At 32.7% G+C, this 20,250-nt stretch overlaps 1 protein-coding gene across 1 annotated transcript; it reads right to left on the reverse strand.

Annotated features, from left to right (window-relative positions):
* Nucleotides 1-7,661: 7,661 nt before the first annotated feature.
* LOC130808833 (BTB/POZ domain-containing protein DOT3) lies at nucleotides 7,662-11,740 on the reverse strand. Its single transcript, XM_057674347.1, has 6 exons — nucleotides 11,387-11,740; nucleotides 11,150-11,219; nucleotides 9,780-10,669; nucleotides 8,985-9,255; nucleotides 8,776-8,904; nucleotides 7,662-8,267 (listed from the first exon to the last, which is right to left on the reverse strand). The coding sequence occupies exons 1-6, from the start codon at nucleotides 11,527-11,529 to the stop codon at nucleotides 7,899-7,901; spliced, it is 1,872 nt and encodes a 623-aa protein (XP_057530330.1). The 5' UTR covers nucleotides 11,530-11,740; the 3' UTR covers nucleotides 7,662-7,898.
* Nucleotides 11,741-20,250: the final 8,510 nt, after the last annotated feature.

Genomic DNA, 20,250 nt, shown 5'->3' on the forward strand with positions numbered 1-20,250 from the left:
TTTGCATTTACCTTTATCTCCTAAGGTGATTGAGCCATTGCATTTTTCTTTAATTTCAGAAAATAAAGATTTTTTACCACTCATATGCCTCGAGCATCCACTATCTAGAATCCATTTTTGTTTATCCTACAAAACAAAAGAAAATAACCTTTCTCAACCTTACTTGGCTATCCAAGTGACAAATTTGGAACCATATTCGGGATAGACCATGTTGGGTGGTCTTGTTCCTTTAGGAACCCATATTTGCTTTATCTGTTCACGTAATTCAAAAGGAAAGGAATTCTTGATAATATAATCATCTTTACGTCTGTAAGGACATGCAAATCTTATATGTCCTTTTTTGCAACAAAATGTGCAAGTAGGAGTACGTTTATGTTTATTTGCACCTTTTACAAATGTGGTTTTACTCTTATAGTTATGTGTAACATGATTATAACCAATACCACGTTTATCACTAGTTGATTTTTGTTGTGTAAGCATTTTAGTGAGTTTAGATTCAGACTCATTAAGCTTGTTTAATGCTTGTAGATTTTTCTCAGATTCCAGTTTCAAGGTTTTGATCCTGGCTTCAAGATCATTGTTCTCATTTTTAAGATCAATAAGCTGTTTAGTCTGACTGAAATTCTGTTCTTTCAAGACCTTGACAGTCTTTTCAAGATTTGATTTTTCAGCCTTTAGCGAATTATTTTTATTTATAATTTCTTCACAACCTTCAGCATAATGACGTATTCGATCTTCCAAAGTGTTTTTCTCATCTTTTAAAATTTTCTCAATTTGAAACATATTTAGGAGTGTTATAACCAATTCATCTTTTGTGCATGTGTTAAGATATTCACGTACCTCTTTGTGATTTTGATCTAAATCATCATTGTCATCATTATCAGCCATAAGACATACATGAGCTTGTCCATCTTCATTTTCAGATTCGGATGATACTTCGGAATCACTCCAAGTTGCAACCATCGCTTGTTTGTTTTTGTTCTTTTTGTAGGATTGCCTTTTCTTCTTAGGACAGTCCTTTACGATATGTTCTGTAGAACCACATTCAAAACAAGCAAGTTTGTTAGTCTTAAAATTTGAATTAGAATTAGAAGACTTACCTTTATTTCTGGATTTAAATTTCTTAAATCGTTTTCGCATCTTCATAATTCCTTCAAGACCTTTTGTAATTAACGCAAATGGATCTTCCTCATCATCGCTATCTTCACTATCACTTGAGGATTCATGATGTTTCTTTGCCTTTAATGCAAGATTTTTCATGGAAGGTATTATATCATTATCTCCATCATCATGTAGGGTAAGTTCGTGAGTTGTGAGTTTTCCAAGGAGATCGTCAAGCGATAGAACTCTCAAGTCTTGAGCTTCCTCTATGGCGGTGACTTTTGGACCCCATTTGGATCTTGGAAGACACCTTAAGACCTTCTGGACTTTTTCTGCATTAGTAAAAGTTTTTCCAAGAGAATTCAAACTATTAGTAATCAAAGTAAAACGAGTAAACATTTCATTTATATTCTCATCCTTTTTCATCTTGAACATTTCATATTGATGCATGAGGATGTTGATCTTTGTTTCCTTTACTTGACTTGTTCCTTCGTATGTCACAACCAACTTGTCCCATATTTCTTTAGCACTTGTACATGAAGAAACTCGATTGAACTCAGTACCATTCAAAGCACAACATAATTGATTCATTGCTCTATAGTTTTTGGAAACCCATTCCAAATCTGTTTGTGAATATTCGGACTCGGACTTTATTACATCATTTCCTTGAGCGTCCTTTTTCATGGGAATCTTAGGTCCTTTAGTTATGATCTCCCAAAGCTCCATATCTTGATCAATCACAAACATTTTCATCAAAGTTTTCCAATGTGAGAAATTTGTACCGCAAAACAAAGGAGGTCTTGAACACGAACGACCTTGAGCAAACAACCCTTCTCCTATTGGATCCATCACAAGATATTAATCTTTTTGTGTGAAACTTAGCTCTGATACCAAATGAAAGTTAATAGGAGGTTGAATACTCTCTAGAGGGGGGGGTGAATAGAGAGTATGGGCTTTTTAAACTTTTCTGGCAGTTTGTCTCAAGAGTTTGAGGAGACTGTCAAAACTGTCTTCTGGAACAGTTTTGAGCCAATTCGAAAACTATAACGTATGTGCGGAAAAATAAACTTTAAAGTATAACACACGATATGTTAACGAGGTTCGGTTCTAACCAACCTACTCCCCGCCTATGGGTTCTCTTTCAACCCGTAGGATTTCAACGCCTTTTATTAATCCGACTTTAATACAACCAAGAAGATCTCACTATCTCCTCTCACCACGTTCTTCCCCTTGAAGAACCGTATTACAAGTCCCTTTAATAAAAGCAAAATCCCAAATCTCACAATAGAGATTCACAAGTTGAACACTTTAAAAAGTATTCTTGATTAGGCGTATTAAACTTAATCTAACTCTTTTTGAACTCTTAAGCCTATTACAAATGTAAGAGCTAGATGAACTAAGAATTACAACTCTTTAAACACTTAGAGAAATCTTAAATCAAGATAGAAAGTTGTAAGAAAAGGTGTATCAAGATGTTGTCTTAGTTCTGGACGGAAGCCTCATATATATAGTGTACGCCTCAACACATCTTCAAAAACAAGAAGGCTCCTATCCGTTATTTTCTGTTGACCTGGTCTTTCAGCGCCTGACTTCAAGATCTTGAGGTTATCTTCAAACTGACGTGTACTGACAGCTTAATAATAATTTCGTCATTGTGTTTGTAATTGTCCAATGCTATGCTGCCATGTTAGTACTTAAACAAGATATTGAATAATAAGCATAAACCAGATTTATCAACATTTAAATAACCATTTAAATTAATTCCTATTTTTTAGGATCGCTATTTACTATTTTTAGCATAAATTCAAATTTCATCCAAATAATAGTAAATCTAGATCTTGCTTAAATATAGCCGTGTACAATTAATAATAAAACATGTGTACCTTGTACTATATTTAATTATCAAATTGATTTTAACCATATATTTTAAATCTAAGTTTAAATATGAAATATTTAAACGTTAAGCAACAATGTATGACAAAATATTTAAACTTTATTCAAATAATATCCAATGTTAATTTTAATGAACCTTGACCTATTAAAATATTTCAAATATAATTTCAAGGAACATTGACCTATTAAAATATTTCAAATATAATTACGAAACTAACCTGATTAAGAACGTAATTATCTTCAAGACTTTGAAACACATTTCAGAACTTATAAAATCACTTTAAAATAAACTTAAGTTCTTTAAGCATATTTCATCGACTTCTTTCTTAAAAATATAAATCAAATGTGTATCAAATATGATTTTAAACTTACTTAAACAATTAAATGTAATTACTTAATTTATTTGTTTAAACAATATGTGTTTTGAATTATCATCATCCAAGAGAATTAAGTCTTTAATCTTTCCTTATTATTTAAGAGAGTTGAGTCTTCAATCCTTAATTAAAAGATTGCAATTAATTGCAAGACCACTTCTAATGAAATCAAAATTACCATCATCGGCCTGGGGTTATGCAATATTATATGCAGCATCATTGATTAGGCTAAGACCTACAGCTTATCATAAATATTCGCCAATACAATTAGTAGCGGGTCATGAACCTAATATTTTGGATGCGCTATATATGTGCCCATTGCTCCTCCTCAACGTACAAAATGGGTCCACAAAGAAGAATGAGAATATATATCGGTTTTGAATCTCCATCAATCATTCGATATCTTGAACCATTAACTGGTGATCAATTCCAAGCTTGATTTGTTGATTGCCACTTTAATGAGAAAAATTCCCATCCTTAGGGGGAGAGAATGTGGACTTACAGAAAAAAATTATGAAACTTATTTGGAAAGCAACACATTTAGAATATTTAGACCCAAAAAAAAAAATCATGTGAACAAGAAGTACAACGAATTGTTCATCTACAAAGTGTTGCTAACCAATTACCTGATGCATTCACAGATACTAAGAACGTTACAAAATCACATATACCAGCAGCAAATACTCCTGCTTGAATAGAATTTCCAGATGAAAAGGCAAAAAGTGATGAAATTGTTGTGCAAAGAAAGCGTGGAAGGCCACTTGGTTCAAAATATTTAAAACCAAAAAAATTGAGAAAACAAGAAGGTGCACCAAATGATGCTCAAAATGAAAGTGAGAATAAAATAGAAAATCAAGATATCTCCGATAATGAAAAAGAAGAAAATGAAAATAATGAAACCTCAATAAATTATATTTTCTCCAAGAAAATATGGAATCGAAAAAGGATCATTCCAAATAAAGCCTTTGCTTATTCCATAGCTATTGATATAATAAATGATGAAAATGATCTTGAACAAATGTCGATAAATGAATGCAGAAAAAGACCTGATTGACCAAGATTGAAAGAAGCAATTGAGGTAGAGTTAATATCATTAGAAAAAAGAGAAGTTTTTAGGCCAATTTTACAAACTCCAAAAGGCGTAAAACCCGTAGGCTTCAAATAGGTATTTGTAAGAAAAATAAATGAGAAAAATGAAATTGTCAGATACAATGCAAGACTTGTAGCCCAAGGTTTTTCTCAAATGCCAGCAATTGATTATGAAGAAACATATTCTCTAATAATTGATGCAACCACACTCAGATTTTTGGTAAGTTTAACAATTTCTCAATGCCTACACATGAGATTGATGGATGTCGTAACTGCATATTTATATGGGTCACTTGACACAGACATCTATATGAAGGTCCCTGAAGGACTAAACTTACCCATAAAGAATGTACCTAAAGTAATGTTTTCCATAAAATTAAAGAGATCATTGTATGGATTAAACCAATCTAGGCGAATGTGGTATAATCGTTTGAGTGAATATCTTATGAAAGAAGGATTCAAAAATAACCAAATTAGTCCATGTGTATTCATCAAACGATCTCAATCGGGTTTCGTAATAATTGCTGTGTATGTAGATGACTTAAATCTGATTGGAACTTCAAGAGAAATTGAAATAAAAGCTAAATATTTGATGAGGGAAGTTGAGATGAAGGATTTAGAAAAAACTAAATTTTGTCTTGGACTACAAATTGAACATTTGAAAAATGGAATATTTGTCTATCAGAGCAATTATACTGAGAAAGTTTTGAAACGGTTTTACATGGACAAAGCTCATACACTAAGTTCCCCAATGGTGATATGATCACTAAACATAAAGGATGACCCATTCCGCCCACAAGAAGAAAACGAAGAAATTTTAGGCCCTAAAGTGCCGTACTTGAATGCTATTGGTGCTTTAATGTACTTAGCAAATAATACAAGACCTGATATAGCATCTTCTGTAAATTTGTTAGCTAGGTATAGTAATGCACCAACAAAAAGACATTGGAATGGGATAAAACATTTTTGATACCTAAAGGAAACTATAGACCTTGGATTATTTTTATAGTCAGGAAATGATGCCATACTTACTGGATATGCTGATGCAGGATATCTAAGCCAAGTCACAAACTGGATATGTATTTACATATGCAAGAACCGCAATATCTTGGAAATCAACAAAACAAACTCTAACGGCTACATCCTCAAATCATGCAGAACTTATAGCTTTATATAAAGCCAATCGAGAGTGTGTATGGTTGAGATCCATGATCGGCAAACTCCAAGAAGATTGTGGTTTTAACGATACAACTAGGGCACCAACTACAATTTATGAAGATAATGATGCATGTATCAACGAAGTCAGAGAAGAATACATCAGGGGAGATAGAACAAAACACTTGTCACCAAAATTATTCTTTGCACATGATCTACAAAATGATAAAAAGATAAAAGTCCAAGAAATTCAATCCTGTGAAAACCCCGCTGATTTATTCACAAAGTCACTTTCGTCAAAACAATTCGAGTATTTGATATGCAAGATTTGGGATGTGCTGATTTAAAGACATATGTTAGTTTCAGGGGGAGAAATATGCTCATTTTATTTTTTATTCCTTTGATCAGGTTTTTATCCCACTGGGTTTTTCCTGATAAACGTTTTTAATGAGGCAGTTTTAGGACTATAAATATCATAATAAAATTCCCACATATATGTAATGCATTCAAGGGGAAGTGTTACAATTGATTTGACAACTCATTTGAATGCATTGAGTTGTGTAATCTTATCTTCTTCAATAGTAACTTACTTGTATTTTTACTTGTATCTTGCACTATATATATGTGCATCATCTTGTATTACTATGTATAATAAAAGGAGACAGATATATAAGTTTATCAATCCCTTATACTACTTTTCTTCTTACATTCTACTTACTTTTTAACAATATTATCTTTGTTAAGATCCGAACCCTGGTCTGTATGTTTAACATGTAGGACTCTTACCAACTTCTTCAATAATATTTTCTTTTATTAATTGCACAATTTAATATTTGAGGCCCCTTATTTTTAGGGGCGCTAGACGGTCGGCTACCCGAAATGGGCTCAAAACCGGGCCTGAAGGTCTCATTGGCTTGAAAATGATCACCGTGTCTATAATACACCTTGTCTAATGAGACGGAAAAATTTTCCTTGGTTTAGCCCGAAGAAGTCCTGTACGGGTGCCAGTGTCGTCTCTAACATTTTGAGGGCCTAGGTGAAATCATATAATGGGGCGATAAAGAACAATAGTACAAGATAATAAAAAAAATTTCATTCATTGAACCACAAAATGTTTTGATAATTTACAATTCCAATTGCACTTTTTTAAAAAAAAAAAAACTCAAAAGATAAAAAAATTTGAGTTGTGCTGGCTTTTTGAGATGCAAAATTATTATTTAGAGTATCAACATCAATCCTCTCCAAAAATTATTTCTCTATTGATAATTGCAAGGTTATTCAACCATCTTGTGACATTGATGAAACTTCCTTCGGCTAATGTCACAACCATCGAAATTGTTAGAAATATTCTATAAGCAATCAAAGCATTTTGATAACAATCTTTAGATTTGAAAAACTCAAATATTTTAGTGGCTAACATTACATTATTTGACAAACTAGATTGCTGCATTTTCAATTATGAGGTAAAGGATCATTTTATTTATATCTTAATGAGAAAAAGTAGAGTGAAAAGTAACAAAACATTCTCTGAACTCCTCTTCATCTAATTGAAAGGTTTCTATTCGCTCAAATTTATTTGCCAAAGTAATAGTCATATCCATAACTACCAAAAAAATACTCAATCCCAAACAATTCTTCAGGTGACTGCTTTTCTTCGTTGTATAAATCATTTTTACCAAAATGTTTTTTTCTAATAACATGATGCTTTGTTAGAAGCAATGCTTAAATTTGAATCCCTTATACTTGAAAGCTTGCAAGGTTCCTCTCTCACAGTAGAAGAGGAGAGAACATTATCATGTTGTAGATGTAGAGTTACTCCTGCTCAATTGGGCTTTGGATGATACTTTACTTTCATATATTTACAAAAATTTGATGGTGAAAGGGGTTATTCTCATATATATGACGCATAACTAAGAATGGTGCGTATGAGATACATTAATGAATAACAAAATAAGCTGCTGGACAGTAAGCTATTTTACACAGTTACACTATTGTATCTTAAAACTCCAAATTCAGAATTTCTTTTTGCGCTTCATCATCTGAGTAACACTACCTTTTGGATTCTTTTTTTTTTTTTTCTTTTCTCATGTGCACAGTACTCTGTAGACATATTGTTTCCTTTGGCTTTGTTCACTTCCATAAATGAGATTTAAATTCTTTCCGGTGATGGGCTCATGGATTGTGTCTGATCTGAAGTGAACCATTTGGGTGATAGCTATGCTGATTGCTGATTATATCTTGATTTTGGTAACAACTTTCACACGTTGGAACTGTCTTAATGATTTCTTAGGGAATGGATTGTCTTCTTCTTATGTGAGGTGTGCTGCCCCCTTGGTTGTGTGTTTCATGTTCTTCATTGTCTGCCTCAACCTTTTCGCTGAAATAAGATATGTTTTTAATCTTTTTCCAACTAAAAATCCAGTTTGAGTTACTCCGTTGCTTATTGACCTGCTTTATATACTCTGTTTGTAGCTCAGTGTAGTCTCTCTGCAACTCTAACATCTTTTCTTTCACCTTCTCAAGCTCAGTTCTTAAAGTCTTCATCTCTTTCTTTGTAGATGACCAGCTTTCATCCTCTTCAAGTGTATTACCTCCAATTTTTTCTTCCTTGCTTTGCATTGCACTCCTCATCTTCACTTGCTCCGAGAAGAGCACCTGTTAAATATGTGCATTGGTACATATGTTTGATGTTGCTCAGTAAACATGTTTCCTGTCTTAAGCTTTTAACTTTTATAATAATTAAACAGCTGAATGGGTCGCTTGTTTTTTAAAGTTTTCTTCTGCTAGCATCTTAAGTGTATGCATGGCTGTTGGTGTGATCTTGTAGCTTTCTTTTGGATCCTTGCTGTGGGTTGAAGGGAAGGAATTAGAACACCGGCAGTCCGGCACTATTGTTATGTGATATTCATTGGATATTTTGGGATTTTTTCGGAGGGGGAAAAAGAAGATTTGCATGCATGCATTGCCCCTGATTTCGCTGGTGATAAATCATGTGGACTGACCCTGTTCTTGCGAACAAGCTGATGATAATGCATGATGGATGGTTGTTATTTGCAAAATGTGAGACAACTCTGCATACATATTTTTGAATTTCCTTTTTGGCAATAAAGTTTTCCGCAAAGTGTAAAGGGTGAACTAACTGGACGAGAGCAAAAAGTATTACCTGTATAACAATTTTTAAAGGCAGTCGATCATTCTGTGCAACATGCATGCAAGCATCAAGTGATAGCTTCTGGCAATTCATGATCCTGCACAGCTTTCTTCGCTCTTGCTCTGAAATTGAAGGGTGCGTCTGATGCAATGATTGTATAAGTTGACATAAAAATTGCTACTCATTGAATATTATCCATTAGTAGTGGCTGCAATGCTTACCTTTAGATATGTATCAATTGCTCTATATAGACCATCATGGCATAGTCTGGCATTCACTGGCAATGCTTCGGCTATAACTTGAAACTTAGATATGGTGAGATTTGGATCTGTTGCAATTTCCGCCAAGTAGTTGTCTAGGAGCTTGCTGACTTCCAGATATTCGTGTGTCATTTGCTGCTGCTGCTGCTGTTCTTGGTGTTCGTGCATCAGGAAGTATTCCACTATTCTCTGCACACTGTCTATGTTGTGCATTGTTTTTTCTTCTGATGAACTGTGTCAAAGATTCATATAATTATGTTATGCAATTGCATTTATCAATTTAGGTGTTTCTCTAATAATGCAAGGTAAATCAGTAGGGAATCATGAAGCTGTTTAGGCTCATTTGTAGTGAGTTGAAGCAATATGTATGTGTGCACACAGCTATTTTTCATAAGATTTGACTTAAATGTCTTGAGTATACTTGTACCGCTTTGTGCAAATTAGAATTCGAGTATTCTGGTCACAATTCCATATGAATGTTAGGTGGTTTTTTCATTCTCGGATTCTGGTGAATCATGATTTGAAATGCTTGATTTTTACTTGTACAAAAACATGAGTATATAAGCTGGTTTTTTGGTGAAGAAAAACTTGTATTAGGTGGTTTTTTGCAAAGTGTGTTGTGTGTACAATATTTTTCCTCTTCAAGTGTACCATATTCCGTTATGGAAAATTTCTAATAAGTGCATCTTTATTTATACGGATACTCTTTGGAGTGTAAAAGATTATATACTCAATATAGAATGGTAGTGAACTCACTTTATAAGCATCCCTTGGTCTCTGTTACCGCATCTTGGAATGAGGATATCTTGCACGTTGGCATCTTGCAAGACTAACCCTACTCTTTTCTCTAGCTCTGATAGCAAAGCTGGTGTCGCGGAGTACATCATAGCCATCTTCAACATCCATAGCAAGAATTTACAGGAAACAGCTTCCTTCTGTGGGGGCAGCATACTGATGAGGCTTTCTATGATCATCTTTTGCTCCTTATTTTGGCCAATTTCACCTTCTTGGTTCGTCCAGCTGCAGATACTTAAGTGCATTTCTTTTCTTCCATGCCACTGCCTTTTTTGCCCATCTACCTTCCTTTCCATGCTTGGCAGCCATTTTTCTGCATAATGCTTGATACAGGAACCTATGGTCTCTGGTTTGGTTCCTTTTGACTTCATTGCTGCTATTATTCGACCAAAGTGATCAATGCGTAAGGTTGCTACATCATCAAACCACCAAGCTTCATCATCAATTAGCTCATTCTTGTCTTGAAAAGCTTTCCAAGAAATCGAATCACAACATCTTCTTACAATCTGAAGGTTTTCTACCCAGGGAGATAGATTTTCACAAGCTTTTAGTACTGTAATTGAGTCTCTCCATGAAGCTAGTACGATGAACATTAGAAAGGCTTCTGTTTTAGATATTAGATTTCCATCTTCAAATTCTTCTGTCATTTCTAGAAATTCTGATGCGCACCTCAGAGGAACCACGCTTTCAGGGCTCAGATCTATTGGCTCGCCATAACAAAATTTCACTACTACCTCAAAAGTTGCTGGTCCACCTGGAAAGTTGTCGAGCTTGATGTTGTGATCTAAATCTGTGTCGTTGGGCTGAAAATCTATCCGGCTTATGTAACCGCTCTTTGTAAGTAGTGCATACTGTAACATGAGAAAACTATTGAGGTAAGAGACAAAATGGTAGCAGAAAATCAAATTGAGAAATGGATTGGTCAATTTTATCAGATTTAGAGGACCACTTTGTTGGGTTTGGCAAAAAACTAGCACCTATTTTCTTAGCATGAAGACATAGTATGAACTTTTACTTGGTTTGAATTTTTTTTCTCCTATTTCTAGCGATTTCTACATAAGTGTAAATCCCTGCCACGGGTTTTTGTGTCTTTAAGTTGCTGATAAGATAGTTAGCAAGAGAAATTTCTGCAATACTTTTTCTGAGTTCAAGATTATCATTACTGTTATATAATGATCATTACTGGCTTAAAATGTTTAATTTATGATATTGGAGATGAAGAATGGAAGATTGGGTAATTAGTTGGGAAATCACTCTTATTTTGATGTCTACATTTATTTTGTTGCATAAACTAAAATTCATATAGATTTCTGATTAATTGAGTAGTTTACCTTGTGCAGATGGAAGGTGATTTCTTCGATTTGAATTGATAGATCAGTTGGGATATCAGATATAATGAACCTGCATGAAACAAAAATCAGATGCATGAGTCCAAAGGAGTCCATGAAACAAAAAATCATGGTTCATGGAAAAAAAAGACTGCAAATTGTCAAAAAAAAAGAATGTGTAGAATTTTCTATATATGCATAACATGTCGGTTTTTGGGTATAATTTCTTGTTTTCTTTACCATGAATTATCCTTTTTCTCGAAGTTGCAAGCTACGTTGATTTCGTTGGGAACTAAAATATTTCCAGGAATTTGATCTTCATCATTGGTGTGTCTCTCCTGGCTTTCTGCTTCAGCTGCAGATAAAGATACAGGCTTTTTCATGGTTAGTTTTTCCCACAGAAGGAATAAGGTACGATATGTTATGTTCTGTTCTTATTGAATGAGATACCAGGGGTGGGTCAGGGGTATACTAAATGTATGACATATTAGTTTGTGGTTTCTAAGAAGGGTAGACAAGTTGAGGGTAGTTGTATGAGTTGTATATATCATCGTTATAGCAACATAAAATTTGAATGTATGTATTTTTGATGATTTAAGAAATTATCTCATTACAGGCAATAATCGAGTTTATACTTGGTACACTGATTGTCGTTTATAACACGCATAATCCCCATCGTATTACACAGCAGCATCGTGGATTAGATGTCGTTTGGCTAGCATTAATAGCACATACTTGTATTATATACTTAACATCTAATTATGTCGTAATCTTTTGCATTTATTGATCTTGGTAAGATGGATTTGTATGTTCTAAGTTTCGGTGTCAGCAATGTTATAACGAATGCGACTATGTCTCTGAGTAATGAGAATATGCGGATTGTTGCGGTAGATTGTAATTTGAAGGCGCTATTGTAAACATAAGCCAAATGTTTTTGAGTTTGTGAGCTTGTGGCCGAGTTCACAATGAGTATGACATAGGTAGATTTGGCTTGTGGTTGTGGAGAAAGTGGAATGCATAAAAGATGCATCTGCATGACCTATGTGTACCTATCCCTCTTTAATTGTCTTATACTCATCAAAAAGCTTTTCTTTTTGATGCAAAAAGGGCGACTAAGTTAAGACTTTCTTGTAAGGAAAATACTGGTCAAGTTGATTATCATTTTTTTGTGTTATATGTTCATCTTAATGTTAATATGGATTTTAATCAATGTAGTGATAATATGAATCTTAATCAAATGACCCAACATAGCCTAGATGGACTAAAACCTAGATTCCCCTCACAAGGAATGATCCAAGGAACAATTGTTTATTTCTTTTTTGAGTATATTTTGTTTTTCTATTTTTGAATGAGTCTATTGGAATGGAAGTCTGATGGATATTGATACCCTTTTTATTATATTCATTTCTACTTAAAATTTTCATACCTATCACCTTTTTATTAGGGATTTTTACTTTTAATTTATCTTAAACATGCATTATCATCATTCTTTGTAAATATATTCAAACTTAACCCCATCATTATGACCAATTATATATAGTTATCACTTTTATACTCATTTTATATTCGTCTCCCACTTATGCTATGCTTGCACATTATGCGTTATCATCATTCATCATAATTTTTATTTCTAAACTTTATTTAATTTTATATTTTGAAAAAAAATTATATCTATTATCTATTGCTTAAAAACAAAAAGTACGTTTTACTAGGCAATTCAAAAATTTTATTATCCGTGAAGTTTAGTATAGTATATAGAGAATTTGTGGCTGGCGAGTACAGGGCAAGACAGTTGGACTGAGAGGTGGATGGGTATGGGGTTAGGGCGGGTGAGAGTTCATAATACTCACTGCCTACCCGTTATTTTGGGGTAATATTTTCGATATCTATATTTATTCTTTACTTGCCAATTTTGTTCGTATATTCATCTCAATTAGGATAGATGTAGCGCAAAACTGTGAAATTTTACCATCCACAAACATTTGAAAGTGGGTTAAGAAAGATAAGGGAAAACCTGCCACTTAAGAATCGCAACTGCTGGGAATTGAACATAGGACTTTTAAAACAAGTGATTCTCTTACCAAATACCAACCAATACCAATTACTAAATGAAAAGAGTTGAGAAAAAGGCTATATGCACGTAGGAGTAAAAAACACCTTCCTCATACCAACCACACCAAGTAATAAATGAAGGAGAAGAGAGGTTGGCTATATATTCCTTCTATATGTACATAGCTATATCTATCTATGGAGTAATTACCTACAATTCATAGATTTCAAGTAATGGGATTCAATTTATCAATAACAAATACATAATTTATTTGACTATTAGTAGTGGGTAGTTTATCAACTTAATCAATTAAGTTATTTTCCTTGTATCTAGTTTGCCCATTCTTAAATGACACGAAAAATAAGGGTGTGTTTGGCGTAGTGTTTTAAACAGCTTTTAGTGGCTTACTTTGGTAAAATGTTACTTTATGTTTGTAATTGATCATTTTTAAACTTGTTAGTTATTATGTTCAAGTTGTCCATGCTACTGTTATGATTGTTGACTTTATATATAACTTATCACTTTATGTTTAGAATTGATCACTATAGATTAGCATTGATCACTGTTAGGTCATAATTGAAAATGAGCTAGCCTGTGTGTATTTGGTCTCACTATGAGACAATCTTTATTGATTTGTGAATAAAAATGGCAAATTCATTAGCATGGGTTGTTTTGGGGTGTATGGGGTGCTCGAATGCATGAGATAATTATCTTGAATAATCTAATATTTTACTGATTTTCCTACAATAATATGCTAATGATCATAGGATCAAATCCTACTAGTTGTATATTTTAGTCTTTTTTTTTCTTGAAAAACTTACCTAAAATAATCTAACCCTTTAACTTCTAAACAACCTATAAAGTTTACTCTAGGTAAATATCCCATAAAGTTGGGATTATTCATGGTTAATCGATAGGTAAGAAGATTATTATAGAAAAATCATAAAAAGATCGGATTATTCTACGTAATTTTTCATTTATCTTTTTTTCCAAACAACCCTTTAACTTTCAAGCATTTTCTCTCACATCATTTATTTTTTACCTATTCATAAAATATCAATAAGCACCATCCTAATATCTAAAATTATTCAACATTTTATTTCTTAATTTTTTAATTCCATAAATTTTATACTTCTATTATTAGCTATCAACACATACTTTCTTTTTTCTCTCCCTTCTTTATCTTAGGGAATAAGGATGAAAATTTAATTTTCACCAACTTAATTTAAGATAACTTTATATAATTTATTTTAATGTGGCTACAAATTATATTGAGTTTTTAATTAATTATAGTACTTAAAATAAAAATTTTAATGTAGCTAACAATTTAATCAATAAAAGGCCCCAATTTTATAGATTTACAAAAAATGAATAGGATTTAATGCGGCTACAATTTTTTCTATGCTATCAAGGATTTAGCTGCATTTTTTTTAATCACTTGATGTTGATGATTTGATGTATTTCATTTTAATTTTAACGTATTTTTTGAACAAATTATATGTATTTTATTTTTTTCAACTTTGATGTAATATTTATCTTTTGTCAAAAACAGTTTATAGGTTTTTTTTAAGTTTTAGCAAATCGGTATTTTGAGACTTCCACATTATTATTGTAAACATTATGTTGTACCTCTTGAGTTTTGATGATGACTACACTTTATTTAAACGAATATGTTTTAGAGATTATGTGCAGGTCGATATCCAGTCTTGATTATGATCGTTGATAGTACCTATGGCTTGGTCTATGGAAATGTACGTGTCAAAAGGATCCAAAAGATGTTGGAAGAAGTATATCGCTTGGGATGTAAAATGGAGACGGAAGGTCTACTGTTCCCAAGGTGGATGTTCTAACAAAATTGGAAAATGGAGACAGCACACTGTTCCTGAACTGGAGTCAGCTTACGTCCACTAAAAATTCAGATTGTTATTTTCTAATTATTATTTTTAATTGATGTATTAATTAAAGTTAATTTGTTGCATTTATAAATTATTAAAGTTAATTGGCAAAGTATTTTCCAAAATGATTTTTCGTTTTTAATTAGCTTTATTATAGGAGTTATATTTAGTGAATATTTGAATTTACTAAATATAGGAACAGCAACTGAGTCTTAGATATTATTAGAATAACCGATCCTAAATTTAGTGTATAGGTAACCGTCCCTAATCTTAGTAAATAGCAACTGTCTCTATTATTAGCAAACCTTAACCGTATCAATATTTAGCTTAAAGTACCCGTGGTTATTATTGGAAAAAGGGAACTGCAGCTAATTTTAGTATATGGGAACTGCTGCTAAAGGGAACAGTATCTATTATTAGTATCTAGGAACAGCAGTTTTTATTAAATAACCGTGGGCTTGAATTTATCAAGTTTAATAACTATTTTGGAGACTAACCGTAGGATGACTTGGATATTAAGATGCACATTATTTTCCTTATTATTTGGGATAAGGGAGTAATGGTTGGTTTCTTCTATTTTATTAGGAAATTTAATTCTATAAATAAGCAATCTTTTCGGCTATTCCCATGTACATCCAACGTATGAGCTTAGGTATTTCATGTGATTATTTTTGGAAACTTACAAGAAATATTTTGTTTTAAAATTGCCAATCAACTTACAATATTTTCTTGTGCAACTTATTGATTTTATTTTGGAGAATTTATCCTTATTGTAAGGGTTTTGGAATGATATTTGTAATTAGACTTGGGTGAGTCTAAGGGGGATTAGATAGCTTTGAGTGAAGCTTGTGAAGAGTTTAGCTTTTAGTGAAGCTAAGTTTGTTGCTTTGAGTGAAGCAATAGTAAAGGGAGTTTGGCCTAGTTGATGCGCTTCGAGTGAAGTAAGGTGTTTAATGTAATTGTAACGAGTTGCCTTAAACATAGTGGAGAATTTAGAAATCCCGTGGGGTCGTGGTTTTTTCTTCTAATTAGGCCTAGAAGGTTTCCACGTAAAAATCGTGTTGTCTCTTTCAATATTTCACTCTAAGTTTAAGCTTTATTTATTTTATTTAATTCCGCAAAAATAGGGCAAAAACGCTTAAATTTGTAACAACAACAATTCAACCCCCCCTCTCTTGTTGCTGTTCCTGTCTCTGACTAAGTCTACACATTATCATTAATGTTAATAACGTATCGAGGCTGCCGCTCTTGCTACACGTGGTATTAGAGCTAAATGGAACCGAAGTTCCGAGGTTCGAGTAACTTTAGCTCTAATAGCATGTGTAGCAAGTGGCAGTCTCGATATGTGATTAATATTAAAGTCTCAAAATGTCAATCTGCTAAAACTTTTTAAAAAAACTAAGAACTGTTTTTGACAAAAGATAAATATTACATCAAAGTTGAAAAAAATGAAATACATATCATTTGTTCCAAAAATACAATTAAAATTTAAATTAAATACATCAAAATCATCAACATCAAGTGAATAAAAAAATGCAACTAAATCCTCAATAACATAGAAAAAATTGTAGTGTGGCCTGGATCGGAATTTGAAACTAAATCCTGCAAAATGCTGCCATCCATGATACGGATAACAGCCGATTGAATCGATCAGCGCTTAACGCCGGGCATAACTTCCTATCCAGCTCAAAATACGAAAATTAGAAGCTATAATAATTTAAGTACGAACTTATAATTATACGCTTAAGTTAGTAAGATTTTAATGAAGAGAAGATATAAGAAAGAATGTTAGAAATATTTGATGATGGAGGTGGAAGTGATCTCATGGCAAAGGGGGTATTTGTAACGGGTTTGGGCAATTTCTAGTTCATAAGATTGTATGGAAGAATGCTAGGAGTATGGAAGAAGGTTAACTTGTGTAAGTGAATGTGTAAGATTTAGAGCGTGTAAATAAGTGTGTAAGAGATTAGAGTGTAGAAGAAGGTTAGCTTGTGTAAGTAATGAACACCATGGGTTAAATAGAAAGGTTTTTGGTTCATCAAATTTTTGTTCTAGTTTGCACAAGTGAATATACTTTAAAATAATCGGTAAGTTTGATCATGAAACCATGATAGTTTTCTGAGAAATTTTTCTTAAAACTATACTTAAAGTTAATAATAAAAATACGGCTCATTTTAAGGTATAAAATAATTAAGCAAAGTTATAAGGTTAAAATAATAAGTAGTAATATTAATTTATGGAAGGAAAATAAAAACATAACGTTTTACAAAATCGTAAATATAATAATAAAAATTTTACTTTTCGTATTATAAAATAATAAAATAATATTTTAGTGGCGTATAAAAGAACTTTGGACAATATAATATTTAAAGTTTAATATTTGGAAGAAATTACAAAATCGGTTAAAGGTTTAGGAATCAAAGATGGATTGAAATGGATAACCAAAGCATTAGGAATTTGAATTGAAAATTCGAAATAATTAATCGAAAGATTAAGATTAAGAATTTTGAGTTTGTTAATGTATGCATATCTCAATAGTGGTCACATAATGACCCTAGCTAGCAAAACTAAAATAAACATCCTTAACCCCTTTGGATAACTTCAAATGCCCTTTTTGTCAACCCATTTATGTAGACTTATATCATTCCAATATTGATCCCTTTTGGGGTACTTTTAAAATCCTATCATAATGAGCTTGTTCTGTACTACTACCTTTAATACTAGACGACAAAAGGACAGTTGTAAAGTGGGAATCAACCAATCTATGAGCTCCACACAATGACCGTAGAGCATTCTAATGGTCCCCTACATTTTTTGACGATTCTAAGAAAGATTCTCTCAAGGTATTTCTCACTGATACAATTAGGTTTTGGGAAACCTTTTTCTAAGCCCACTATTATAAATACAGTGCCATGTACAATCAAAGGTACATTAATTATTAGCATTCTAAGCACTCATATTCTCAAGCAATTACTGCATTCACAAAGCAAGGATCTTACATTCAAAAACAAGTCCTAATACTTCTTCTCTAGAGCGAAAGGTCATATTGCACTCTACGAGAAAGGTTAGGCAACCTTACATAGAGACTTAGTGACTTTATCATCGGAGGAGGTCCCTCGGATTGCCCCTCCCCGGCCCTCGTTTGTTCTCTATACAAGTTCCAGTCTAAGACATTCTGGATAACAACCCAAAACCTTATCAACAGTTCATAATCTCTTGTTGATTAAAGCACTAGTTGTTCCTGTTTGATTATGGAAACAATTTAAGAACTAATTGTCTAATTAGCCCTTGGTAATCTCTAGGTTGACGATTAATGCTGGTTTTGGAAGCTTGTTTTTACTATCTAGCCTGGCTATGTAGTAAGTTCACTTTAGAAGATGCCTGATATCCTATAAAACAAATGAGAAGTTTATTTTAATTCTCTTGACATGAAACAAGTTGCCTGATAGGTCCTTCAAAGTGTACTAGGACAACAAGGTGGATTAATACTCCGGACTTCATCTTGACATGAGGTTTTTATGAAAAAATGAATGTCTAATAACTTTTAATTCCCCAAATTGTCTTTTGAAGATCAATGTGAGTACTTGAAAAATAATTGTTGTAATTAATATTTAAGCAATAAGATCTTTTATGATTCTATTCAATTATAGCTTCTATAGAGAGAAAATTTAATTACCTACATTATGTGTCACCCTTGGAGTATTTATAGCTTATCATTAGGTGTAAGAATGTTCTATCTCCTCTTCAGCAATCTCCATAATTCTCTTGCATGAGAAAGTTGTACTATCATGACGTGTCTTCTTCTTCTCTTGCTTCTTAGTGGTTTCTCTTATTTCTAAAATGGCACCTCTTTCCTTAAAGCTTAACATGTGTCCCACTAACTATCTTTATGACTTAAATAACTTAGACTTGTAACTATTACTTCATGTAGATATATCAACTAATTATTTGTTTTATCAATTTACCATTTGCCTCTAATTCTTCCCAGAAAACTCTCTAATCACCTTTTCCTGATGATTATTCTCCAAAATTAAGTGAAGTCAATATTTTACACATACAATTTGGCCCCCAGACCTGTGAATTCTTGAATAAGAATTTATGGGTTTGTATTCCTCTGACTTTTCTGGCAAGATAAAATCTTCAATAAAGTTTTGCTGACGAAAATGAAGTCTTGATTTTTTAACTTTTTGGCAACATAGAAATCTGGGTACTTTTTTACTTCTGGTGATTTCTTGCGAGCTTTCTCTCTAAGACGTATGGAAGATTTCTTCTTCTTGTAATTTTTTATTCTGTTAACTTTATGGCTTGACAATGTCTCTGAGCAAGACTCACATAGCTTGATGATGTTTCTGAACAAGACTCACATGGCTTGACCATGTTTCTGTATAAACTTCATCAAACATTTAATTCATACTCATTGTTCTGACTTCGTTCTTTTCTCTTGTTCATTGAAAAGTTTATAAATTTTTCAATTTCAAAGCTAGCACTTTTACTTCTTCTTTTCTTCTTTCAAAGCTAACACTTTTACTTCTTTTCTTCTACTCATGTATTTCATATTCTTTTTGACCCTAGTGTTTCACTCTTATTGTTTGAACTTCAATTTCTACTATAAGTAATATCTCTAGGCCATAAACCAATCTAAATGGCATTTGACCAGTTGCTTCTTTTATAATTGTCCTCAAAGACCATAAAACATCATAAATTTCATTAACCCATTTTCCTTTGCCCTTTTCTAATTTCTTCTGTAGACCATTTATAATTTGTTTATTTGCAGCTTCAGCCTGTCCATTGCATTGTTGATTGCACACTGATAAGTAGGCCACTCCAATTTTAAGGCTTCCATATAATCCCTCAACGTTGCACAATCAAACTAGGTACCATTATCAACATTTAGAACTCTGGGTAATCCAAACCTAGTGATGATTTTCTGCTAGATAATTTTTTTAATCTTTCTAGATGTTAGTGTTGCAAGTGCTTCCGCTTTGACCCATTTTGTAAAATAGTCTATGGCAACAACTAAAAATTTCTTATCGCTAGCCGTTAATTTAAATGGTCTCAGAAGGTCTAGCCCCCCCATTAAGCAAATGGAATTAGATTATAAATATATTTCAACTCAGATGTTGGTTGTATGATGTTAGGAGCAAATTCCTGGCACTTTT

The sequence above is a fragment of the Amaranthus tricolor genome, chromosome 3 (genome assembly GCF_026212465.1).
Source record: "Amaranthus tricolor cultivar Red isolate AtriRed21 chromosome 3, ASM2621246v1, whole genome shotgun sequence".
In the NCBI taxonomy this organism is placed as follows: Eukaryota; Viridiplantae; Streptophyta; class Magnoliopsida; order Caryophyllales; family Amaranthaceae; genus Amaranthus; species Amaranthus tricolor.